The 27,898-nt window shown below is 43.6% G+C and overlaps 1 protein-coding gene across 1 annotated transcript; it reads right to left on the reverse strand.

The window, feature by feature from the left end:
• Nucleotides 1-1,014: 1,014 nt before the first annotated feature.
• Nucleotides 1,015-23,760, reverse strand: LOC128735059 (carboxypeptidase N subunit 2-like). The gene is made up of 3 exons (XM_053829533.1): nt 22,957-23,760; nt 2,854-3,014; nt 1,015-2,136 (listed from the first exon to the last, which is right to left on the reverse strand). Exons 1-3 carry the CDS (start codon nt 23,758-23,760, stop codon nt 1,308-1,310), a joined length of 1,794 nt encoding a protein of 597 aa, XP_053685508.1. The 3' UTR covers nt 1,015-1,307.
• Nucleotides 23,761-27,898: the final 4,138 nt, after the last annotated feature.

Below are 27,898 nucleotides of genomic sequence, written 5' to 3' on the forward strand. Positions count from 1 at the left end.
TTTTCCTTAAAAATGGAAGTGCTCCCATTAATCGAGGGAATGCCCGATCGGCACCAAATTTTCGATTTTTACTTTCTGACCGAAAACGAACAATCTGGCGAAATTTGGTTCAAATTCGTGAAGGTCGATTACATGGGACTCGGACACTTCGCGTGGACCGTGGAATGACCCGTATTTTTTACACACTATTTTGAGAAACTCTTACTTACGTTTTATGAGTTCAATACAGAAGCTCATTTATGAGCAATATTTACTCAAAAATGTGTGCCATTTTACCCGAAACTGAGTAGTACACAATTTATGATAAAATATAACTCAGTCGTGAGGTCGGTGTCAACTACTCAGAATTGTGAAATTACCAAATTACTCAAATTTTTGGGCTGTTCCACTTTTTGTAAAAGTGAGTCGGATTTTACTCATTTTTAAGTTGAAACTCACTTATTTATGAGTTAATCCTATTCATTCGCAAGTAAAATTTTTTGAGTGTGTACTAAACATGGCCATCTGTTAACACTCAGTAATTAATCGTATGATGATACGATTTTTCTCTTTGCTATACCCATTTAGTTGGCAACAGTTTTCTCGTAAGCGTTTGCTTTAAATTCTGTCATTTCCTGTTGCATTTAAAGATTTTTATCATTTTGAAAATGTTTATAAGCTAATTGCGGCACATAGTCGGGAAAATTTGGTTACACAATTATAGCAATTGTAGAATGTCATGTCAGGAAACAATTCAAGGGAAGTCCCTAGTATAAAGCTCATTTACTTTTTTCTCTATTTGAACGGCAGGCAGAATGAGGCTCACCAAAAGTCAAGCTCCACGCTTCCAGCAATCCATTTCCGGTTATCCCTTGTGTGTTGTAATAATACAGATTTCCTTTTCTATTAGCATATGCTGTGCTATCTGCCTAATATCAAATATACTTTATCCTCAGCTTCTGTAAATATTCATGTCTTTATTATGTTTCTCACTTCTACCCTATATATTTTGTCTGCAACCTGCTTATTATCCTGTCCCTCTATTCGCTTTTCCCTATTTACACATTTCAAACGAATACATACGAACGGAGGAAAGTGGGACGAGGAAGTGCTTATATTTATGTAAATTTTTACAGCGATTTGATTTCCCTTACCGTAATCCATGCCCGAAATTTGGCTTTCATCACTCGGAAGAAAGAAAATAAAACATAACCTCAAACGGTGCTATCAACGAGAAGTGGCCGCACGCTCTTGCTATCGCCAGTGCTACAAATGCCGAAACATTTTCTACTGCTGCTACTACTACGGATCTTCCGGCCGGTCTAGAGTCATACGTACACAATGTGCGGCCTGGCAAGGGTCGTCCGCTTGTGCTGGTGATTCTGCCGGCTCGGACGTTGCTGATAATATTCAAAGCTCTCGTAGTGGCTCGGCTCCTGTATCGTGTTCCCATAGTGATACTGCTCATCTATTAGCATTGGTGTAACCTCCCAAGGACCTCCCCGTAGTGGTCGATATTCACTGGCTGCACTTTGCTGTGCTAAATATCGCTCTAGCTCTAGTTTGTCTACTTTTTGTGGCACAATCAAATCATTTACTACTTTACCATCGTGCAGCAGCTTTTTTCGCCTTTTAGACAACCGGAAAAAGTACAGAACACTGGCAGCGGTAGCCATCACCAGCAGAATGCTGAACACGGCACTGATCACAGTGACTACATGTGTCGGACAATTCATATCCGATTCCGTCATCGTTCGCAGAGTTCGACGAATTTTCTGCCCATTTTCGAAAAGATCACAACCCAACTCATCCCGATCGATTACGAGCGGGTGCCCCGAAGGTTCTTCATCGATCGTAGCTCCTGCACTGGTTAACGCTGCCGAGGTGAGCAGAAATTCATCATCCGTATCGCCCTCGCTGACCAGTCGCCAAAGCCAGAGCAGAGAGCAGTTGCACACCAGCGGGTTTCCGGCCAACCGCAACCGATGCAGCCGGTCCAGTGGGAACTGCACCGCTTCCAGTCGAACAAGAGCGTTACGGCGCATGGAAATTTCTACCAGATGCGGGTTGCCACTGAATAATCGTAGCGGCAGACTTGTGAATGATGGATTGCTGTCCAGCGTCAAGGTGTGCAGGTTGGTGTTGTCGACGAAGGCTCTGTTGGAGTTTGGAAAAAAGAAAGCAATATTAGTTTGACCTACTTTTCTACCTTGAAAAGTTAATTGTTATGATGTAGTAATAATGCTGTTTGCATCATCACAGATGTTTAATTTTAAGTTTCCTTTACTCAAACTGCAACAATTCTGAAGCTAACAAGGTACCGATAAAAGTTGGGTTTTCATTCCAGTTTCAAGAATGAGAGTCGTTTCCGAATGCTGCTAACATTCAGAGTCGAGAATTTTCATTTTCCAGTTTTGTGGCCAGCTGCAGTTTTTCTCTATCGTTGACAGTGCCACTCGGTTTTCTGGTTTGAATCATGACACTAATAGAGATATATCACGACTCTCGTACTACCACCACCGTAAGAGAAGCCTGGTTAATTTTGTTCCTTCTTCAGCTAGATTACCACATATTGTCACGCTGGAAAATGTGCATAGAAACCAATAGGAATTTCTCGTGCAGCTATGCGGAACTCATGCTGAAAGAGCAAAAAGTGGTTTGGTACTGGTTTCGCGGTTCCAGCAATCAGAAAACCAAACTGGATACCTTATTTAGTTTGAGCATTGTTCCGGAAAAAGTCCGACACTCGGAAGATTTGATTACCCTTAGATTCGTTCTATCTAAACCGCACTGTTTGTGATGACGTGTTAGCATTGAAAAGTTTTTGAAACATAGTGTGATGGAATATTTAAATAACAAAAATAAAATATATACCTCACATCTATCCTGTCAAGATGATTCAGCCGATCCAAGTGCAGCTGACGGAGCTGGAAAAGATTGAGGAACGATACGGCCGGCAATGCGTCGAAATTGTTGCCACTCAGCGATAAATATGTCAGATTGCAGAGCTTTGATAATTGCAGCGTTGGCACGACCTGAAAAGGAAAGCAGATGGCAAAAGTGAATAACGTGAATGAAAACTTCAAGAGCAGGGAAATGGGAATAGCGATGTGGCATTGTTCGACTGGTAAGCAGTAAGGTTTGAATTTCGTTGCACAAATGCACTGGTCACGGTCAGTAATATATAAATTTCATATTAATAATGCCGTTTGTACGGTGCCTCTGATCACGATTTACACGAACAGTTGGTGATTTGTTGGAATTTGGTCATGGTAGGTGACTTGCGAGTCATTAGATTTAATGGAAAGCCTGAAAACATGTATTTCTGGGATGGGATTTCTGGGAGTGAGGAAGATGAAAGCAAGTCAAGTAGAGTGAATAAGTAAATACGCCAACATATTACGTATTTTTTGCACAAGGTTGAACATCGTGAGCAACCGCATTCCAAATTAGGAGCGGTTCACGACAGCGTCTGAGCCAGTGCGGGCTGCTGAATTAAGAAACGTATTTTCCTTTTCAATAACTTGATCGTCAGATGGTGGTTCCAAGATTGACACACGAAACAGGAAGACGGAATGCAAATCTGCGGAATGTTGTACCCTAAAATTAGATCGCCTTACCAACCAACAGATGAGTGTTCAGGACTACACGCGCGTACTGGATGAAGTAATTCCTTTCTCTGTGGAACTAGGTGCTTCAACCCTTGACGACGGATGAAGCAGGATATGCTCGGTCATCAATAAGACTGCAATCGCGGTGCTGGGTGAAGAAACCTAGTGTGCACGAAGTGATTGGTTTGTGGTGGAATGCCAACAAGCGATGGAGAGAATAAAAGAGCTTGAACTATCGAAGCATTTGCACTAGGAACAATTTGTCCAAGTGTCGACGAGCGCGGAATGAGATGACCACGATCCTGAGGAGGAAAAAGCGCCATAAGGAGGATAGATATTGTGAAGAGCTTTGAACGAAAGGTATTGCGGAATATTTTTGGTGGTCTACAAACGGAAAGCGGAGAGAGGCGTAGATGTATGAACCACGAGCTGCACGCACTAGGTATTCTTGATACGGCAAGAGGCATCCCGGCTCTATGCTGCTAGAAGTAAGAAGTAAGTTCGAATGTTCAATTCGGTTCTGTTGTATGTGTAGATTGATAGGAGAGAATGAAATTTGCAGGGAGCTCAACTGAAGAAACATCAACTCATTCGAAGAGATTGCTTTCTTTGTTGAAGAATTGAACATTCGAACTTACTTCTTACTACTAGCAGCATAGAGCAGCATCGATGCTGTGTTCAACAGCCGCACAGATCGGTTCATTTCACCGAAGAAATTTGAGGATGCTCCGGGGAAAGTGCAGTTAGAGTCCCAACCCAAACATCCGGTTGGTGTCATGATGTTTGGTTCGGTGACGTCAACGGTTTGAAAATTCCACCTGTTTTCATTGACGCTGGTGTAAAAATCAATACCGAAGTATATATCAGTATTTTGAAGGACCAAGTTCTTACTTGGGTGAAAGCCAACTTCTCTGAGGGTCAATACGTTATCCTACAACAGGATGGAGCTATGTCAAATCGGCCGATGAAAAACATGTAGTTTCGGCCGAAAAATTGGTGGCTCCCTAGCAGTCTGGACTTTAATTTGTTGGATTGTTCGATGATGGCGTATATTGAATATATGGTACTACCACCTGCCTTAGCAGAACATCCGTTCATAGCAATGAGCCTATCATGTCAAAAAGAGTTGAAGTTATTCAGCGATTGGTCATGCTTCCCAGCTTCCAAGGGCTATGTCGCCTGAGTCAATCGTTGAATAAACCGTCTTAATGGAGAATGACTCCAGCAGGTGGGGCGAAGAGCCCGCTCATTATCCACGATGTGTTGTTAATCGGGCCAAGATTAACCCTAGAAAGTTGACTGTTTCACTCTCCCTAGGCCCACCGTTTCAAACAAGTGCTCTGATGGTCCCTCTCTCTTCCCCGTTCTAGTTTATTTATGAAATGTGGTATATATGGATAAAAATAGAACAATCTCATCAGCAGTCCTTCGAATGGAATAGAGTTGCGTCCTTTTAGTTTCCATAAGTGCTTCTAATAATTAATTTAATTTTTTCTTCTGGTATCCAATATCCATGTGCAGTATTAGCACTCGTATTGGCCAAAGTTTTATATAGGGTAAAGAACTAGTTTTAAGCAGTCTAAGCGGGTCACTGATTGTTTTACCTTATTACAAGCGATGGGTTGACTAAGTGGAGGATATCAGCATACCAATCTTCTTGCTATCTTTAGTTCTTCAAGCTGTTACCATTGGAAGACACTATTGTTGAGCTAAACTTTTGATTTTTCGCTTTAAAAGTTGGAGCGGCGGAACTAATTTTGAACACACCGAATCCATTTTCACTCGCAAGGTGCTATTTTAAGCAATACTGAAATCTGAATTTTTTTACGTCCCGTTAAAAAATCCCTCGAACTTTTCCCCCCATTCAGTAAGTTCGCGTTCCTAACCGCGACCTACTAATCGGCATCTGATGCGTAATCGGCATAGCGTATCGGCATAGATGCGTAAAATGCCATCTGTCTAAATTGTTTATCGGGGCATACACTCACCGCACCGTTCGGCAAACGGTATTCGTCGTCTCTTTTATTCTCTAGTGTTCTTATGGGAAACTGCGAGTTTGACGTCTCACTCGCTGTTCATAAGGATGGTGGGAGAACAAAAGAGGTAAACATATAGCAGTACAAACGATCCGAGAACAAACGATCAGAACAGTGTTGTCAAAGCAAATAACATTGAAACACATCGTTGCTTTATTAAATCACTGAGAAAATCTTCGAAAATTATTGAAAAAGCTGTCTTTTGTGTTGTTTATAATAAAGAAAAATTAATTATGAACATTCATTTCTCTTGAAAGTATTGAACCACGTTTTCACCATAGCAGGTTTCAGGTAATTTCAAACTTAAAATTCTTATTTCCAGAACCGAAACAGTGTCTTGGCAACACGATAGTTCATCAGTTGTGCTGCAGCTGCTGCTAGTGGTGAACAGGTTCCGTCAATTCAGAATTTGTTTTCAGTTTTGTTAGAAAATAATAAAACTTTTGGCTAGTGACAAAGCCTTAGATAATAGAAAAAAAGAGACTGAATAATATGGTATGTGACAATTGAGTGCTTGACTTTCAGAGTGGTTGTAATCAGTGCTGAAAATTTGATGAATTCGTTAGTAGCGAGGTGGCGATTGCTGAAGAGCAGCTGAAAAATGTACATTTTTGGACAACAATTTTTAATTCATCATATTTCTTGTCGGAAACCCAGTAAATTGTGTTTGTGTGAATCAAATGTATGGTTAAGTGATTTGTGAAGATGATCCTATCAAAAGATTTTGAAAATATGAATAAAAAAAGTGCATTTTCGGATCATTTATGTTCAACTGATTAAAATAGGTAACACTGCTTAACTCGTTCCTTGCTCTAGCAGCATTACCGGGTATGGCCACGTGGAGGCACTAGGTAGGGGCTAGTATGGGATAGCTAGAGCTATATTGGACGCTCCTCATTTGCCTTCCCCATTTCATACCCCACCCCGATAGGTTCTGACATCTTCCTGAACAGGAGTTTCATACGAAACCGCGGAGACATTTTCTAACTATGAAACTGCAGAAGTTCGCAAAGTAATATCTTGTTTTATTAATAGAATAGACTATTCGACTTGAAACCCGTCATTTTCATTGCAGTTGAAACTATCAATCAGGAAATTTACGTGAACCAATACCGGGGAAAACGTCTACTGCCTTTATTGAGGGCCCACGCCAGAGTTCCGCAAAAAAAATTAACCTTCATCATTGAATTTTATCGTGGAAAAGTTTCAACTGGTCTTTTATTCAATTCTCGTATTCTACTCAGACGCTCAAAGGCGACCATTAGTTAATGTGGTATTTAAGCCAACAGTCTTCGAAACAGGTGTTGATTTTACAATATAATTTACGATATTATTGATATTTAGCCTAATCCTCGTAGCCTTGCCCGCCCAGTTAGCTTCGGGGGTACGATGCTGGCGAATCTCGGCTGGGAGGTGCTGCTGTATAAAGTCAGTAGGATCATCGTAATGTCGCAGTAACAATACCTATAAAGCAATTGGTATTATAACACTTTCCATCCAATCCACAGGTAGTTTCATTTCCCCCCAAACCCCAGAAATTATCAAATGAAGTACCGTTGCTTGTTTCTTCCTATTTCGGTAAATAATTAAATTATAAGAATTCTTGTCCTACTAAATTTGAAGCGTGGCACTAGAAGGATCACTCATTAAAACAGTTTAATTTGTTGTCTATATTTTATCTATATTTTCATTATCGTCAATAGCTTATACATTTAATTCTAATCCAAATCCCAATACAGATTAAAAGTGCTACTTCTATGAAATGTGGTCACCAACAGTTGAGTCAATTATTGACTCTTATTTACGCCGATTTTGGACGCTTGTCGTCAAATCCTGCCAGACAGTTTGGTTTATCCACCGGCAGAGAGACCGTTCCCGGCAAACATTCATCCCGCTCAATAATGGAATAACTCTTGTCATTCAATGGTTCCTCAATAGCTTCTAACATTTTCCGGTAATACCGGACATACCGTTCATAAGGACTCAATTTTTTCGTCGGGTTCTTCAACATTCGGTAGCTTCTGCCGAACGTTAAAATTGGCAAACAGTAAGGTTTCGTAGGAACCAATGGAACACTCTCTTGTTCGGCTATCTTTCGGTCAATATCCGCCTTCTGCTTGAGCGTATGCGTTGGAAACCAATTCGGAGTCCAACCACCGGCAACTGCCTCGGGAATCCGGGGAAAATGTCCTGCCCGAATAACAGCTTGCTCTAGATGGTTCTTCCATATGGCGTAGCCATTTATGTCATCTTTGCAGTCACCTACATATAGACAGCACGGCCTGGCATGTCCGTGGTCACAATGAGGACACCAACTCCGGGTTGGGCTTGAACTACGCCCAATGGGTACATTATTATTCTTTCGCAGTAGTCTACGCTCCATCATGAAGTCCTCCTCGACGAGCTCAATTAAATTAGTTGCGTTGTCTGGAGATTCTCCCACGGCCGAATTATTCAACTGCTTACTTCGACGACCGGATCGCCGCAAAGACCTTGAAACGTGCTGCTTTGGATAACTGAGCGGTACACTTTCCCGGCTGTTGTCGTTCCCCATTGCTGTATCGGAGATAGCTTCCAAAAAACGTATTGCCACTGTTAGAGATCAAAACTGAAATAATACGATCAAAGCCAGAACATGGCCTTTTATGAGCGCTACTCTGCTTACCTATTACGCTTGCGGGTATAGGTATAGGTAGTATGGAAAAGGTATAGGTATAGGTAGTATGGAAAAGGTATAGGTATAGGTATAGGTATAGGTATAGGTATAGGTATAGGTATAGGTATAGGTATAGGTATAGGTATAGGTATAGGTATAGGTATAGGTATAGGTATAGGTATAGGTATAGGTATAGGTATAGGTATAGGTATAGGTATAGGTATAGGTATAGGTATAGGTATAGGTATAGGTATAGGTATAGGTATAGGTATAGGTATAGGTATAGGTATAGGTATTTTTTTTTTTTATTTTTTTTTTTTTTTTTTTTTTTTTTTTTTTTTAACGAGTAGGGAAATCTGCTATCAGACACCTGAGAAGACAGCTCAGGGTGTGGGGTTTGGTATCTCGTGAAGATCGTGAAGATCCAGACCCACTAAAACCCTACTCGAGTCTCCAGCCTCAATCCCCCCTGGAACCACCTTATCGGTATTACTTCAGGGAGGGGCTATTGTGCTTAACGCACCCTCTTAGATAACTACTGGACTATGGTAGTTAGGCTGTTTATTCGCCGTTGATCGGCTTTCCAGCGGTTTTGTAGCTCAAGTACGATCTGAGTAGCAGCCGCATTGACCGCACCCCAGACGTCCGAGCTAGAACACATCCTTTGGACTAAGTTATCCGGAGTAGTGTCCTGTCCGCTAACTGCCATCATGTTGCTTCTCACGCCCGCGAAACGAGGGCACATGAAGAAAGCATGTTCTGCAGTTTCCTCGACGTCCGCGCATTCCGGACACTCGGGGGACTCCGCATGCCCAAACTTGTGCAGATACTGTCTAAAACAACCATGCCCTGACAGAATCTGTGTCAGGTGGAAGTTGACTTCGCCATGGCGCCTGTTGACCCATCCGGATAGTTCCGGGATAAGTCGATGTGTCCACCGGCCTTTTGTGGAATCAGACCATGCCCGCTGCCATGTGATCATCGAGGCCGATCTCGTGGTACTCCGTATGCCTCTAGTTCCACGTTGGTTGAAGCACTCTACGTCCTCGCTGATGATGATACCAATAGGCATCATACCCGCTAAGACGCAGATTGCGTCATGTGAAACTGTGCGATACGCACTCGCCACTCTTAAGCACATGAGACGATAGGTGCTTTCCAGCTTGGCTAGATAGCTTTTGGTACCTAACGCCGATGACCACACCGGCCCGCCATACCTGAGTATGGACTGGACCACGTTGGCTAAAAGCCTTCGCTTGCTGCCATATACCGCAGAGCTATTAGACATCATACGAGACAATGCCGAAATAGCTGTGGAAGCCTTCTTGCAGGCATAGTCGACGTGGCTCCCGAACTTGAGCTTGTCGTCGACCATGACTCCAAGGAGTTTTAAGGACCGCGTTGACGAAATAGTGCAGTCCCCGACGCTGATATTTGCTTGCTGCACCGACTTGCGGTTGTTCACCACAATAACCTCCGTTTTATGATGCGCTAGGTCCAGTTTCCTGGATCGCATCCAATCTTCAACAATGCTTATAGAGTGGGCAGCCGTCAACTCAACCTCTCTGATAGATTCGCCGTAGACTTCCAAGGTGATATCGTCCGCAAAGCCGACAATCACCACCCCTACCGGGAGCTTTAGCCTCAACACCTCGTCATACATGACGTTCCACAACACCGGGCCCAGTATGGAACCTTGCGGAACCCCTGAGGTGATTGGAACGCATTTCTGACCCTCCTCCGTGTTGTAGCATAGCACACGATTCTGGAAATAATTTTCCAGAATTCTGTACAGCGACACCGGCACTTGGACGCTCCGAAGCGAGCTGGCTATGGAGTCCCAGCTAGCGCTATTAAACGCATTTCTCACGTCGAGCGTGACAACTGCGCAATAACGAATACCTGTCCTCTTGGGCTGGATTGCCACCTCAGCTGTCTTAGTGACAGACAAGATGGCATCCACCGTAGATTTGCCTTTTCGGAAGCCGAATTGGTTCCTTGACAGCCCGTTTGTACCCTCCGTGTACTGTACGAGTCTGTTAAGGATAACCCTCTCCAGCACCTTGCCGGCAGTATCGAGTAGACAGATCGGCCTATATGACGAGGGGACACCCGGAGGTTTTCCCGGCTTCGGCAATAGGACCAGGTTCTGTCGCTTCCATCTGTCCGGGAAGTGGCCAGCTTCCAGGCATCTATTCATTACTGCCCCGAATAATTCGGGAGCCTCCAGAATAGCCGCTTTAATGGCCATATTCGGGATACCGTCTGGCCCCGGTGCCTTGCTCACCTTTAGGGATTTAGCGATATCGATGAGTTCCTCGTTCGTAACCGTCACTTCCTCCCCGACTTCCAAACCGCCGTCGCCCACGTTACTTTGGATGTTCGGCTGGGAGGCCGACCATCCTACGCTATGGTCTGAGATACTGGAACGTCGGCCGTGGGACGACTCAGCGGCCTGGGGCCAGGGCCTTGGCTCGTGGCGCGGAAAGAGGCCCTCGATGATTCGCTCCAGCATCTCTGGTGATTGCTCAGCGGGCGCCATCACGCCCTTGGTCTTTGCCATTACGACCCTGTAGGCATCACCCCACGGGTTCGCATTGGCACTAGCACATAACCTTTCAAAGCAGTCTCGTTTACTAGCTTTTATCCCACTCTTAAGCGCTGCGCGTGCAGCAACAAGTGCTACTCGACATTCAACCCTGCCTTCGTCCGAACGAGCTCTTTGCATAATTCTCCTCGCACGAAAGCAGGCTCCGCGGAGTTCCGCAATTTCATCTGTCCACCAGTAAGCCGGTGACCTGCCATACCTAGGTCGACCTTTCCTAGGCATGGTAGCGTCACACGATCGCGACAGTACCTCAACCAAATGATCAGCGTTCGGATCGGGCATACCGCGATCACCGCACTCTCTCCGGATCGCTTCCACAAATACTTCGGGATCGAAGTATGATGTCTTCCATCCACGGGTGGTTGGAGTGTTGGCTCTACTCGCCACCTGCCGCCTCGTTATCTGACCGACACCATAGCGGACCGCCTGATGGTCACTGTGAGTGTAGCCATTATCTACCCTCCAGTCTCCTATCAGACCAGGACTGCCAAATGTCACGTCGATGATAGACTCCGCACCGTTCCTACTGAAGGTACTTGTGGTGCCGACGTTGGCCAAATCTACATTGAGCTTTGCCAGAGCCTCAAGCAGAATCCGACCCCTATGGTTCGTGCGACGACTTCCCCACTCTACCGCCCAAGCGTTAAAGTCTCCCGCCACAACCACCGGCCTTAGACCAGTCAGCACAACTGATACTCGGTCTACCATCCGCGTAAACTGCTCGATAGACCATCTCGGCGGAGCATAACAGCTGCAGTAGAACACTCCACCCACTTTGGCAACCGCAAATCCCTCGTCTGCGGTTGACACAACCTCTTGAACCGGAAACCTGCTTGTCGTCCATATAGCCGCCGTCCCGGACCCATCCGACACCCAGTTGCCGTTTCCGGCAGGGACGCGATATGGGTCCGAGATGATGGCAACGTCCGTTGCCGACTCGGAAACTGCTTGGTGTAACAGCTGCTGAGCCGTGCTGCAGTGGTTCAGGTTGAGTTGTGTCACTTGCACTATGATTGTGGCTTGGTCGCCGGCACACCAGCCGGGCACCTTGGACCTCCCGTTACGTGCTTTGCGTCCCTTTTACCGGTACAGATCAAGCACTGGGGAGGCTCCGCGCAGTCCCTTGCTTTATGGCCAGCACTGCCACATCTTCTGCACAATTGGCTCCTATCTGGCCCTTTGCAGTTCCAGGCCTTATGCCCGTGCTCGAAGCATCGGAAGCAAGCCTCCGATTGCTTCAGCACGCTTAGTGGGCATACCGACCACCCCACTTTTAGCCTAGCAGCTTTCAGGGCTTCATTTCCGTCCGCCAGCGGAAGTCGTATGGTGGCTACCTGGGTCCCGACAGGACCCTTACGCAGGCGAACCGCCTCAGTTGCCACCACCACTCCACTTTGCTCTTTGAGGGCCTGTACGACCTCACACACATCGGTGATCTCATCCAGGTTTTTAAGCTGGAGAGTCATTTCTGGTGTGAGAGCACGTACCTGCACTCCCTCCCCGAGCACTTCTTCCGCTATCGACTTATATGCGGAACTCTTCTTGGTGGCGTCCTTCTTCAACTCAAGGATCATTTCGCCCGTGCGTGAGCGGCGGATGCTCCGCACGTCCGCGCCCAGGTCCTTGAGTAGGGCATCTCCTCTCATGGCCTTCAGAACCTCCGAGTATTTCGACCCGTCGGTTTTCAGGATAAGAGCGTCGCCCTTCTTCGCTCGCTTCCCTGTCGGTTTAGGTGAAGCTTTCTTTTTGGCGGAGCTTCTTCTTTTCTTCCGCTTGGCCGTGACCTCGATCCACGGGCCACCCGTCTTGGTGTTTCCCGCTGCTTGGTCGGTTGGCTCCACCAACTCGCTAGCCTGAGGGCTTTTACCGATCAGGCGCTTTTTTGGTCCACCAGGGGTGCCATCCCCCGGGGACTGTCTCAGACGCTTAGCAGATGCCTTACCGCTGTTGGTAGCGCTCTCCGTGGCTTCCAGGGCCACGTTGCGACACGCCGTCAACGAGCAGGCATCCGTTTGTACCGACTTCGACGCCTTCACGGTCTTCACCTCTCCTACATGCGCCACGAGGTCGTTATGCACTTTGGTCGCAGCACACAAGGTTCTCCGAAGCATGAGCAAGCTCTGCTTCAGGTCCTTGGAGAAATTGCCGCGACCTGACGTGAACTCGATGATTAAATCGAGCTGCTGTGACGCGGCTACCACTTTGGGTAGTTCCTCTCTATTCTTTCCCATCGCCTTGATTAGCGATGGGCCGTTCATCGCTGTGTCTGGCGTGGCAGGCGTACCGCTGCCCTTGCCACCCACACTAGCACTTCGGGTTGCATCCTTCTCCACCCTTGGTGGAGAACGTTGGATGCCTCCCCTCGCGAACGGGTTTTCCACCGTATCCGCACTTGCTGTAAATTTGTTTAGAAGACTCATTCTGATTCTAAAGGGTCCCCCTTCAAGCCGCTATCCAAACCCATTTGAAGTAGTCGCTTTAATGATCCCATGGCGATCTATGGAACAGGGAGAACCATGCGAGGGTTGGGGCAGCGCCTTATGGGCAACTGCACCTCAGAGCCAGATCGGCGTAAATCAGGAAAAAGCATCTGAACCTACTCCCGCCCGGTGGTCGCCGGTCGATAGATTTGGAACGTACTTGAAGGCCTGCCAGGTTTTACGGGACGGAGACACATGCACCGTTTGCCACCTCGCCGTTTCAAGTCGCTATCACGTGACTTTACTAGGGGAGCTCGTCGCAAATGCCAGCCCTAAGTCGTGTTGTATATCGTGTCCGAATCATGTCCAATAACATAGCCGCCAGTTTACCGAAGTTGAAACCTTACTGGCATCGGCCCCAATGGGTCCCAACGGACCGTTCAGACACCTGGTAGACCAGAAGTTTAAGGTCTAGGTGTCCCTCTCTCCCTGTCTGTTTACAACCACGGGTCCAACCAGAGGGGAGTTTCTGGTTTTTCCCGGGACTTGGTTGTATTACCAGCTGGCACCACGAGGAGGTAGGGGTAAGAGTTGCTATAACTGAAAGTGGTCAGGTTACACTGTTATAGCCATTCACCAGCCATAGGTATAGGTATAGGTATAGGTATAGGTATAGGTATAGGTATAGGTATAGGTATAGGTATAGGTATAGGTATAGGTATAGGTATAGGTATAGGTATAGGTATAGGTATAGGTATAGGTATAGGTAAGATATAGATATAGGTGTAGGTCAACAAATAGGTACCTTATTTGTCAACTCAACCATTAACAATTTGAGATCATAGAATTTTGGTAACGATAGCATGTAATGCACCTATCCATACGGGAAAATACTTTTGATTTCATTACTTTTACCTACCATTCTACAATAGGCAAAAACGAGCTCGTAATCCCAAGAATTAGAATTATCCCCAAAAATCATGATAAAAACTAATTTAACCGTATAAAAACTTATTTGTTGACAGTAAAATGAGCTCAAATAGCTTTCAAACGTTGTCAAAATATCAGAAGAAACAAATCCCATTCATTCCATATTGTGCGAAATGCAAGAATAGTCCATTTTGTCCAATTCACAGCTAAATACATATTAAAACCTAATTGAAGCGATTAAAACTAATTCAAAGACAATTATTATTTATTGCTTTCAACTGTTCTCCAATGACCTTTGAGTTAGTCTTAATCGCCTTAATTAGATTATCTATGTAGGTATATGGCTTTTTTTACGAGTAAGGAAATCTGCTGAGCACTTTAGAAGATACGGTACTATCAGACACCTGAGAAGACAAATCAGGCAGTGGGGTTAGGTAGCCCGATCCCCTTAATGGGGCGCGAGTATCCAGACCCATTTAAAACCTACTCGAGTCTCCAGCCTCAATCTCCCCTGGAACCACCTATCGGTCGTTCGTTGTTTTGTTTTTTCGGCAGGAAGAGCATGCACGGTAAGAAATCGTCCACTGCATCAGTGACCGGCTTGATGCAGCAAGGGCAAATTACTGTGGAGGGCACCCTGGTACTCCACAGGCTCCGCTGCGGTGAGAGAATTTATAGAACCCCCTCCAACATTCATCCCTCGGCACGGGTCGCGTCACACCTTGGATTAGGGGTTTATATTCGATGATGGCGTATATTGAAGCACAAAACTGGAAAATATCTCACCCTAGTGTGAAGACCCTGAAGTCTGCCATAGTGCGCATATGACAGTCGATGTCGGAGGACTACGTTCGAAAGGCGTGTTCTGACTTCTGATATCGTTTTGAGAACAATAGATTTGGATTTCTGGGTCAAACTTTAAGTAAAAATGCTTAAATTTCAATAAAATTGCTTAAAAAATTTCATGGATTTTTTCACACCCCTTCCCTTTCAGTGATCCAACATTATATAAAACATTTTATAAAAAATTTATAAAATATCTGTAATAGCCTACTGCGGTCATCCTTCAAAAATCTGACTGTATCCGTCTATACTATCAAAATGTTAGAGGACACAGCACTAAAGTCGACGACTTCTTCATCTCAGTTAGCGACGCTGAAATTGACGTGGCGATTCTCACCGAGACCGGGCTCAATGGCCGGTTTCATTCACCGCAGTTGTTTGGAACGAAATATAATGTTTACATAGGTGGAATCGTTTCTAAACAGTACAGTTATTCTAAATCAGCAATCATCGATGATCGTGAGATTGAACACCTTTGGGTTAATGTAAATGGAGGTCCGAACTATCTGGCTTGATGTTGTCTATATTATGCTGTTTTTTCCTGTATCTCTATGTGCGTTGAGCATCGAATAGGTTCTTCATTCATTCAGAAACTAGGATCATTAGACTTTCAACTACTGTTCGGTAATTACAACCAACCTGCTTCTGGAAAAGTTCAAATCAATCGGAAGCAAAAGTCATTCCGGTCAAAATTAAGGTTTAGTCGTTTATAATATAATCGCCGCTGAAGAAATACTCCCATATTCGGGATCCGTTAGAGCCAATCGTCGATACAAAACTCCATATTTATTCGAGATATGTTTTGCAAAAGCAATAGGATCTTACACTAAATCCCAAACGTTTCGTTATTCGCTCATTCGTTAACGAGAAGCGCAAAAAACTGGACTTCCTGCGCAAATGTCATTTGGTGATCAATCTGCCAACAACACTGAAGACATCTGTGATCTTTTTGCTCACCAGTTCTCTAGTGTTCGCTAGTCCCTGACGTGCAGGGTGCTCGTTTCTGAAGTTCATTCTTGAAAACGTGTACGATATAACATAACTAGGCTCTCGTAAAAGTTGAAGTTGCTTTGTTTAAGTTGAAACCATCGGCGTCTACGTATCGGGAGCATCTACTCTTTCGAAACTTCTACAGTTTCGCTTCTTCAGGAAACATTTCCTGTATGCTGGAAAAGGTCCCGTATCTCTCCTGTGTTTAAAAAGGGAAACCTTCACTATATCAGCATATTTGTATACTAGATACAGCTCGTGATTCATGCGTCTGCGCCACACTCCATTTTTCATTTTGCCATCGAGTATAGATCGTAGAATTTTATGCTCAAAGACCCCAAGCACTCGTCGATCAGCTTCCTTTAGCGTCCGTGATTCGTGTCCGTAGAGGGCCACCGGGAGGATTAGTGTTCTGTTGAGCGCCAGTTTTGTGCGAATTTCAAACTACGGGACTTCAGTTGGCTACGTAATTCGTAGAAAGCCCGATTCGCGGCTGCAACTCGTCGTTTCACTTCGCGGCTTACATCGTTGTCACATGTCACGAGTGTACCAAGGTATATAAATTCCTCCACTACTTCATATCGTTCCCCATCTAACTCCACCTCGGCACCAGCACCACTTGGGCTCCCACGTTCCCTACCAGCAACCATGTACTTCGTTTTGGCGGTGTTAATGGTAAGTGCCAATCTCGTCGCTTCCCTTTTATAAGGCCTGAAGGCCTCCTCCGCTGCTCTACAGTTGATTCCGATGATATAGACCTCAGCCGCAAAACCAAGAAACATGTGAGATTTCGTTATGATAGTTCCATTCCTCTCCACGTTTGCCCTTCGTAATGCACCGTCCAAGGCAATGTTGAATAGCAGGTTAGAGAGTGCATTCCCTTGCTTCAGTCTATCCAACGTCACGAAAGCAGCTGAGGTCTTACCCGCTATTTTGACGCATGATTTGAATCCGTCCAGTGTCACACGAATCAGCGTAACTAGTTTCGTTGGAAAACCATGTTCTAGCAATATCTGCCACAGCTCATTTCGTTTAACTGAATCGTACGCCGCTTTAAAGTCCACAAACAGATGGTGTGTCTGCAAGTTGTACTCCCGGAACTTGTCTAGCAACTAACGCAGGGTACACATCTGATCCGTCGTGGAGCGATCCTCACGAAAACCAGCTTGGTACTCGCCGACGAAGGACACCTTGTAAGCAGAATTGAGCAATGTAATTCCTCAACAGTTTTTACACTCTAGGCGATGTCCCTTTTTATGAGGCCATCCAACCAATCCTCCGGCATTTGTTCTTCCTCCCAGATCCTGACACTGATCCGGTGAATTGCTTCGTACAGCCGCTTGCTCCCCGCTTCTAGAAGTTCAGCCGGGATACCGTCCTTCCCAGCACCCTTACCGTTTTTCAGCTCACTGAATGCCGGATGCTCACTGATTGCGTGCTCCTCGTACTCGCGTTTCTTTAGACGATGGATTCTTTTTTCCGCAGTTCTATTCTCTCTGTACCTCGCTCTGTTTTGACGCGTTGCCGCAGTGATTATGCGACTCCTGGCCTGGTTCTTTTCATCTGTCGCTCTCTGGCATTCGGCATCAAACCAGCTGTTACGCTGTCTTCCACGCGTCGTACCTACTCTCTCGCAGCCGTTTCGATGGCACCATGGATGTTCCTCCACAGCGCATTTATATATTCTCCTTCTACCAGCTGTTCTGCGATTCGTTGGTAAAGCTTCCTGGCGTACTTCACTGCTACGCCATCTGCCGTTAACCGCTGGATGTTGAAACGCCGTGTCCTCTCAGTGCGAGTTGTCGCCGTGTTTGACAGCCTTGCACGAATCTTATTCACTACGAGATAGTGGTCAGAGTCGATATTTGGTCCCCGAAAACACTGTACATCGATAACATCCGAAAAGTGTCGACCGTCAATCAAGACATGATCGATCTGAGAGCTTGAGTCTCCATTTGGTTGCCTCCAAGTGTGTTTCCGAATATTCAAACGGGGAAAGTATGTGCTACAGATGGTCATTCCTATGGCCGCGGCAAAATTTATGAGCCTCAGACCGTTATCATTGGTCGACAGATGAAGGCTATGTCTTCCAATTACTGAACGAAAGAATTCCTCCCTCCCGATCTGCGCATTTGCATCTCCGATGATAATTTTCACGTCGTGTTTTGGGCACTCTCCTTAGGTCCTCTCAAGCCTATCGTAAAACTCGTCCTTAGCATCATCGGATTTATGATTTGTCGGTGCATATAAGTTGATTAGGCTGTAGTTGAAGAATTTGCCCTTAATGCTCAACACGCATATATGGTCATCTACGGGCCTTCACCGGATAACTCGTTGCTTTTGTTTCCCCAACACTACGAAACCGACTCCATGTTCTGCTTTTTTACCGCCACTATACTTGAAAGAAGTGCCTGCGATAGGGTCTGCTGCGCGGAACTCCCTATCTCCGGAATTTGGCCACCGAACTTCCTGAATAGCAGCGATCTTCACTCCGAGTTGATGCAGCTCTCGTGCAAGCAAGCCAGCCCGTGCCGGTTCATGGGGAGTTCGGACATTCCAGGTACCAAGTTTCCAATCAATATCCCTTAATCGTTTCCTTGTCCCTTGCCGTGTCCTATACCGATTGTTCCGTCCTGAATTTTTTTCTTCGTTATTCGTGGTAATTGTGTTTTCGGTATACTACCTCACTGGGGTCGCGATACCTACATCCCGCTGATTGGTCTGCCATCTTAGGTATAGCTTGTGGGATACAGCATTTCACTTTCAGCCGCCCGTTTCGATACAGATGCTGTGTGAGCCGCCCCTCACCTGGAGAACAGGCGCTCCAGGCCCCCTGATAGGTGGCCATATTTTCGTGGTAAAAATCGCACATATTTGTATTTGTATTTGAATTTATTTATCTGATCCATCTGACATTGTGTCTTAATGATATTAATATAAATAATATTGAACAAAGACCCTGCTTTAGGATTATTTGAGAATAATCTATGTGGGATCATCTCAAAGGGGCTTTCCTCTTCCTCCAGATGAGAATATATATTAAACAACTGAATAAATAAGACCATTTTGCGATTATTGGGAGTTTTTCCGACTGTGATGATAATAGGTTGGAGAATTGGCTGTTCAGTCTTTAAATTCAGTGGACGATTTGTTTTATTTACGCCAACGTTTCGATCTTTGGTTTAGATCTTCTTCAGGGCTTCTACAATATGTCTTATTAGTTATTTGTGATCTATCTTGTAATTTGTGATGTGACTTACAAAGTTTAAACCGTCTTTGTCTAGTAACATTTAGCCTATAGTGTTGTCTGTCTTTGAGTTTGGATGTATAATGGTCTGGTAAATATTGTATAGTCATGAATATTGTAGTAATTGGTATTATGTAAACTCACTCGTTTGTCTATAATGTCTAAAATATGTTAATTGTGTCACAAGTTCACTCATTTGTAGCTGTTTTTGATCACGATATTTTAAATCGTGGTTTGATTTTTCCTATTGTATTGCCTATTCGCTGTTTTTATTCTGTTTGTGTGTAGCGTTAATCATTTATGTACGTGCTAATTTGTGTTTGTCTGTGTGAGAGGTTTATAATTTTTGTGTTTTAGTGTGTTCAGTATTGCTGTGTAACATATATTTATTCCTTCCGTGTCGGTGCGTTTGTTGATGTTATCTGTCGTCATGATGTGGCAAACTTCCAATATGGGTAGTCGTGTTGGTTTGTTGCTTTGATCTAGTATTGATGCTTGTTTTAGATTGAATCGGTGGTTGGTGTTTACGCAGTGTGTAATCATCGCTGTTTTTTCCTTCACTTGTGCTAGTTGTATTTCTCTTGTGGTTTGATCCTGTATCTGTGTTATTTTGTCTAATTTGTTTGTATCTGATTTGTGTCCAGATAATCTCGTTCTTAGTCTGTTGGTTGTGAGTCCAACGTACATAGCTTTACACTCTTGGCAGTTAATGCCGTATATTATATTGTGTTTTTGTAATTTATCCTGTTTTCCTTTTGTGGTACGGTAAAGCCAGTCGATTGTGTAGTTGTTATAATGTGCTATTTTGATATTTGTATATTCACTAGTCTTTTCAATTAGTTTTGTTATCTTTGGTGTTAATTCGTTTATATATGGTATTGATTATACATCCAAACTCAAAGACAGACAACACTATAGGCTAAATGTTACTAGACAAAGACGGTTTAAACTTTGTAGGTCACATCACAAATTACAAGATAGATCACAAATAACTAATAAGACATATTGTAGAAGCCCTGAAGAAATCTAAACCAAAGATCGAAACGTTGGCGTAAATAAAACAAATCGTCCACTGAATTTAAAGACTGAACAGCCAATTCTCCAACCTAAATAAAAGACCTTTTGAATTTTACTCTAACAGACTTGTCTTAATATTATTGCGCTTTAACGTGGTAAAGAAACACTCGATCGTCAGTTAAACAGAGTTTTGAATAAATAGTTGATTATATGTAGTAGGGGAACTGGGGGGAAAATGAACACCCTAAGCAATTTCGCCATTTTCTCCCCCAGGAACCAACCAAATGCTGAACGCACTATATGAATTGAAAGATGGATTCATATTCAACGTAGCAATATATAAAGATGTTTGAAAAAAGACTATTTGTCATGAAAAATTCCTGTTTTTCGAAAGCGTCACATTCGAGCCTGATTTTTTTCGTGTGGGTAAAATGAACATGCAGTGAGGGCAAAATGAACATGTCATAGAAAACTAAAGTTAACATGCAGTTTGGATAAATTAAACATTATTTTACATTATCCTTGTTATACATAAGCCGTAGATATTCGACAGGGCTATTGGAATTAAAATGGGACTCCGCAAAGTTAACATAATGTATTTTCGCCACGCTCATACAATGCTTGACTTTTAGCTCGCAGGATTTTCCAGCACTCGGTCATTTTTCGAGACTCGATCATTTTTGTTGCTTGAATTGCAATTATTTTGTAACTGCTGATAAATGGAAAGTAAAACATCATGATACACACTGTTCATTTTGCCCCCATAGTGTGGTGTTCATTTTACCCCCAAAACACCAATTGTTTTCAAGTGTTTATTATAAACAAACAGTTGATAAAAATATTTGGGATTTTCGACAGATCCGCAGGATAGTGATAAGCAAACAACACTGAATGATACCAATAGTCGAAATTTAATTTGTTTCGCCAAAATAGCTTATTTACTAATAGTGGAAATTACCATCGGCGTCAAATTTCTGCAAATATTTTTTACTTTTTCCATTTTTTTCACATTGGAAAGCTTATGATCATCACATATTGTCTCAAACAGCTTGAAATACTTCTAAGAGAAGATACCTATTGATCTGGAACAGATTTTAATCGGTTTACTGGGAATTTGGCTGCCTGTTCATTTTACCCCCCCTGTTCATTTTACCCACAGTTCCCCTAATTCAATGCAACTGTTTCCTTTTGCGTTGTTATTGACTCATTTGCGGTAGGTAACTATAAATCATTTTCATTTATTGATTTTATGGACTCTGTGCTATTCGATCCAATCCAGCTGGCATATTTGTTAGTGTATTTTGTTCGTTACATTCAACCTCATTAGAATGAAATGCACATATTTGTATAATTTGCATTTTTACGCCGATAGATAATATTGAAACAAAGGAGCAAATACATTTTAATTTATGGTGATCAAGTAACACTAAATTGAGCTGCTTGTTGCTAGGTAATTACACAATTATCTATTTTGAATATTTCTAGTATATTATTCTCATCAGTAAAATATATCTGCGGTTTATTTGTAAGGCTAGACTTCACTATGCGAATGATAGGTAACAAAAGACACTGCTGAGGTCGATGCGGCCCACAAGTCATTTTTTTCTCAATTTCAAAATAGGTAATCGGATTGTCGGAGATCTGGTTCGTCAAACATCCATTAGCTATTGTCAGATTAAAAGTCGGGCGGTCTTTAAATCAGCTACCGTTCCATACTGGAATCAGTGTGACCGCACCGGCAAATACTTTTATTGTCACATGTTAACTCTTTTACACACAAAAGTTTGCTTAGCTAAATTTGTTTGCCAAATATGTTTAAAAATTTCAATTTGTATAGAGCACTAAATTGTTGTAATCGTGATTCGAGGAAATAGGTTTTATTAAAATTACTTATTTGACAAGATACGATGTTACAATCCGTAATATTACTAATAAATCAACTTCCAAACTAAACACTTAAACCACTCGATTTCAAGCAATCACCTTTACCCACAGTGATTTCTGGTGCACGAGTCGAGAATATTGTTTGGCTTCGGTATGTTCATTAGGCCGCATAGGCTCGGTCGCATGTGGATAAATACCGTCGCTAGTTGCACTACTGTTTTCAGCAGCACATACATATAATCGCTTGTCGTGGACTTTGGGTAACTCGCATTACAAAGAGCCCTTTGATGGATCCCGCTGCGTGGCACGGGTAGGGACTGCAGCGGGTGTAGTCGAAGTCTCCGGTTGGTCCAAAAAGCTAAATTATGTCCTTCGGCGTGATGTTACTCCGCGTGCTGCGTTTCGTGCGCATTTGTAGGTCTGCAATGTACACATTGAAACCGCGGTTCCCCACCTGTGCATACTGTTTGTCACCGGTTCTGATTCACGGGGTAATTATTTGAAAATGATTTATGTAAATGGTATGAATTTGAATATTTAATGAGTGTTTCGTGCGGTTGCTAAATGGAGTAAGTTATGGTTGAGCACCGCGTTCTGACTGCAGGAAAATTATGTCACGCCGCTGCTTTCGTTATAGTTTAAGATTCTTATGAACAACTAATAGCAAGCAAAAGCTGATGGAAAGGGAAGTGGAGAAAATAATAGTTTTTGTGGCACACAGCAGGGTATACTTACTGTAAAGTTATTGTCAGCAAGGTCCAGCACTCGGAGAGCGTTGAGGCCGTGGAACGCACCATAGTCCAGTTCGGTGAGGACATTTCCGCCCATTCGAAGCGCTCGTAATTCCCGAAGGCTCACAAAGCTGTCGTTGGCAATGAACTCTATTAGATTGACAGACAAGTCCAGCGACTGCAACCGCGAAAGGTGCTCGAGGTTATGTTCGAACGGCACCTCCAATAGTTGATTGTTTTGAAAGGATATTTTTTCTAGAGAGTACAAATGCCTAAGAACTCCATGATCAAGTGAAATTATAGCATTGTTAGCGAAGTCAAGCTCGATGAGGTTTCGCAGGTCGTTGAACGCTGTGGGGTGAATGGTTTCTATCCGATTATTGCACAGCTTTAAGATCTGTAGCCGTTTCAGACCTTTGAATGCATCTTTCGGAATGCTGCCAAGCGCATTATCGCTGAGGTTTAGAATTCTTAGATTCTCCTGGGTGTCGAAATTTCTGGATCCCAGCGTGTCGATGCGGTTGAATGAAATGTCTAGCACCTCGAGCTTGTGATAGAAGCTGAGCGTGAAATGAACGTTGGTAATGTGATTTGCCGTCAGATTGATGTAACGTACGTCCGGATTAAGCTGAATTGGGACCACATCCAGGCCAGCTCCGATACACCACGTGCGTGCAGTCGGGTCCACCTCACACGTGCATATCGACGGGCAGAATGAATACACTTGTCGGAGAAACACCAGCAATATCAACGTGGTCGAGTAGATGATAATCCGACAGCTGGTCGCCGGCCGTACTAATCCTGTCATTTTGTATATCTTGACGGGCATTGAGGCGGTCGCTCCGTTCGCGAGTGAAAATGAAATTTTAATTAAAATCTTCTACAATACGGCGGCCCTGCCGTGACAATCGATCCGTGAGACGTATGTTCTACTTTGGTGACAGAAAGTGACACTGCGCATACTGGAATGGAGGGCGAAGGGCGAGGGATTGAGTAATATTTAGCGGTAGCTGCTTTCGTTTTTCCTATGTTTATGAAGCTGGTTTAATGATAATCCGATCGCAGCAGTAATTGCAGTGACGGCAGCTGAAAAAGAGAAAAGAAAATCGATACTGGATTAGTTTTTTGTTTAAAATGATCGCTGTGCTAAGAAAGTATTCTGATATAAAATTATCCACGGCAATGTATATCTCATGAGTTTAAGCTTAAGCTAAGTATTAAAAAGAGTTGTTGAACAGATCTCTCATATCACTGTGAACTTATCGTATACGATAAATATCTTGCTATATGATACTGACCGATACGAACGTATATGCAGATAGTGCAGTTGTTGATTATGAAGTTAAATTTAAAATGGTCATTAACAAAATAATGTGATAAGTCAAGTTATTGAAATAGTTACTATAGTTAATCTCCTGAATAATGCGTCTTGCGTTGAGCACGATATCTTCGGACTGAATGATCGGAAATCAAAAAACCGAAAATAAAACGGTAATAAAATATATTATCTATAGATTGATCGAAGGAATTAGCAAAATAATCGTCGGAAATCAAAAAACCGAAAAGAAATCGGTGATAAAATATATTATCTATAGATTGATCGAAGGAATTATCAAAATAATCATTTTAGGCGAAATAGCGGCATCTTAAACATAACAAATCGATTTTTACATAAATTTTGCTCTTCAACTGTCCATAAAATGAAAAATATTAATCGGCGAGGAAAAACCTTCGATTAATCTCTAGCGTATATGATAGAACACTTGTGTCAAAACTTGAAGTGATTCGGTTCAGCCGTTTTCGAGAAATCTTGCTCACTGACTTTGAAAATTCGGTTTTGAGTAATATGCGTTCAAAGTTTCGCGTTCCTTCTTCAATCGCTCTGACACGTCGTTACAAATATGCCTATAACTACGTTAATATTTGACGGATTGGCATGAAATTTTCTGTTTGCTTACATAAATGTATATTACGATCATGATGAAACCAGAAAACCGCTTTTACGAAAATTCTAACTGTACATGACCCCTTAAGGGGGCATAGTATCTTCTACACCATATTTTTGCCCCATTTTAAATATTTTTTTTTGCGACAACGCGAAAGACGCATCGAGCCCGGTCTTTGGCTTTCTAAACATTAGACACCTTTGCACTTTAGACTAACATTAACAATTTTGCTTCCACATGAGAACCTCCTCCCTCTGCCCCACCCTGCGGCTCCATGAAAATGATCATTAAAAAGAAACATGATGTTTGTGACGGGCTGGTACCGAATGGCCGAATCACGAATGGCCGAAATCCAAATGGCCGAATTCGAACAACAGTCACAGAAGGCCGAATCACGAAAGGCCGAATCGTGAAAGGCCGAATCACGAATGGCCGGGGATTCCGCCATCATCATGAAAATTATCATCAGTGGCACCCAAGGAGCAACTGATAGCGACTATAAAAGTATGAGCTCACGCATCTCTAATTGATGGAGAAACTATTAATCCCAAAAAGTTGGTGCTAAACACCGGAGTAGGTGTGGAGGCAGATCAGAATTGCGCAATCCGATCAGCTCGGATACTACTGGCGGAGTGATGAACACAGAGATGGAAGAGAACTTTAACCTCTACAGCATGTCGCTGGACGGAAGACTCTCGGCTTCATCCCTGATCCTGAATTCATCAAAAGGGAATGAGGAAAGTGGCGCGGATGACCTTTCCGATCCGGTGACGCTACTTGAAGTCAAGGGGCAACCTGAGACTGCCGGCGATGTGAACATGCGACTGTCCAACGCGCAACGGCGACAGCAGAAGTGATATCGTAGCAATGGCGGGGAGGAAGCGTTGGAACTCGCCCTTCTGCCGGCCGGCCAGCCTGAACATCGAAACCTGGTCGTAACCAAGAGGTAATAATCCACTGATCGTCTCCGAATATCAGCAACAAACGTCCCACTAAAAAGAGACTACGCAACCAAATTAGCGAGGGTCCTTTGACACCAAAACCACGCTCGGGGTGCACATACAGCGAAATACAGTGGATGCTTTCAACATAGCCATAACTACGGCTGACTATCCCGTTTCCCTGCTCACTACGGATCAGCTCCAGACAGGCCAGGGGACATTATGCTCAGAAGCTGCCAATTCAAGAACGAATCTTTGATACTGGCTTGCTCTGACCAGAAAGCGGTCAAATGGCTGGAGCATACGGCATCTACTCTCGTCTCCTGGGAAGTAGAGATGGTCGGGTTTCATATTTTCCAAGCCCGAACCCGACCCGGGCCCGAAAATTTTTTTGCTGTCGAACCCGGACCCGACCCGAACCCGAATTTTTATTTTCTATCAAACCCGAGCCCGACCCGAACCCGAAATTTTATTTTTGGTCAAACCCGAACCCGACCCGAACCCGGATTTATTTTTTTCGCTAAGCCCGAACCCGACCCGACCCGAATCCGATTTTTTTTCGGCCAAACCAAAACCCGATCCGAACCCCAATTTTTATATTATGTTAAATTTGATCCCGCCCTGAACTTGAATTTTATATTAATTTTCATAAAACTCACACCTCGATTTAAATCTCGGCAATTTTCTTTTCGTATTCTCTATAACGTTCGAGCTCTAAAATTTATTTAAAATTTTAGGTTTTTTTCACCTTTCTTTTGGAACTGAATTGAAAATTCTAAAAAATTAAAGTATACACTAGAATCGTTTCTTTTACTTTTCGCGGGAATATCTCTTAAGTTTTCTATGAAATCTGTAAAAAGCGAAAAGAAAAATTTACATGAAAAATTATACCGGTATCTAATAGCTGAAAGCTAGTTCTTAGTCTAAAGCACTAGCACCTTAGTTTAAAGGTAGCAAACATAAAAGGGATTGATTTTAACACTAAACATACCGACTTCACTCTACAAATATTTTTCGCGAGAAGACCGGAAAAGCAATGGGTCAAATGACCCCTTCACGACGATATGTTTAGTGTTAAAGACAGCTAAACTTACAACTATTCCGAGGCACGAAACTTTTTGGAAATCGAAATAGAAACCAATAATTTATGATAGCAAACAACTGTAGTCTTCTGTCAGTCCACCCAATCACTAGTTTGGGCGCAGTTATAAAAAGGATCTAACTAACGAATTCTGGAATATATAACTTTTAGTCTAAACTCGATCTAAATCTGAAAACACTAAACCGTCTAATAAGCAACCAGTCCAGTGTAGCTGATATCTGAGTCATACTAAATATCATTAAAGTACTGTTTATTTTATTTTGTTAAAATAATACTTTTACAAGAACAATGTGGAGGTGGTTCGGTTTCTCATTACCCAAACCCGAAACCCGGACTTATTTTTTTCGCTAAGCCCGAACCCGACCCGAACCCGAATATTTTTTTCTGACCAAACCCGAACCCGACCCGAACCCGACACCTGGTAAAAGTGTCAAGTCCGAACCCGACCCGAACCCGACGGGTTCGGGTTTTTTTCGGGTTTCGGGTCTGAAAACCCGAGACCCGACCATCTCTACTGGGAAGAGGCACAACTACGGGCCTATGACACGAAGGACCTGCTGAAGGCTTATACATTCATAGGGTACTTTCAGGACAATGTCGGCACTACGGACGAGAGAATTTTGTGATTCCTTCAGAATTAGAACGACGGCTTTCTTTGGGAAGACCGTTGAACTGCTGATGGAGGTTGACTTAAAGTCGGCAAGCCAGACTGCCAAGCATTGCTTTATGCTATTCTACATGTTTGGCAGAGCACACAAGCGACAGGTTGACCAAGACAATGCCATCCCGCAATGTTGAGGTTGAAAAGTGCGGAACTTCCCTCCGGGAGTGACCCGCTGCCAGCTAAACAATGGATCCTGCGAAGATTGGGAGGGCCCTGCGAAAATCACGCAAGAGGCGTACGCAGCAACCACCAGTCAATAGCAGTCAATCTCAGTGGCCCAATCTGCTGTTAAG

Source organism: Sabethes cyaneus, chromosome 2 (assembly GCF_943734655.1).
Source record: "Sabethes cyaneus chromosome 2, idSabCyanKW18_F2, whole genome shotgun sequence".
In the NCBI taxonomy this organism is placed as follows: domain Eukaryota; kingdom Metazoa; phylum Arthropoda; class Insecta; order Diptera; family Culicidae; genus Sabethes; species Sabethes cyaneus.

Excerpts from the sequence above, each read along its gene's own strand:
- LOC128735059 (XM_053829533.1), bottom strand. The coding sequence starts at position 23,760 with ATGACAGGATTAGTACGGCCGGCGACCAGCTGTCGGATTATCATCTAC. Across the intron at positions 3,015-22,956 it reads TTGCTGACAATAACTTTACA|GTCGTGCCAACGCTGCAATT; the intron begins GTAAGTATACCC and ends TTTCCTTTTCAG. Across the intron at positions 2,137-2,853 it reads CTTGACAGGATAGATGTGAG|AGCCTTCGTCGACAACACCA; the intron begins GTATATATTTTA and ends AAACTCCAACAG.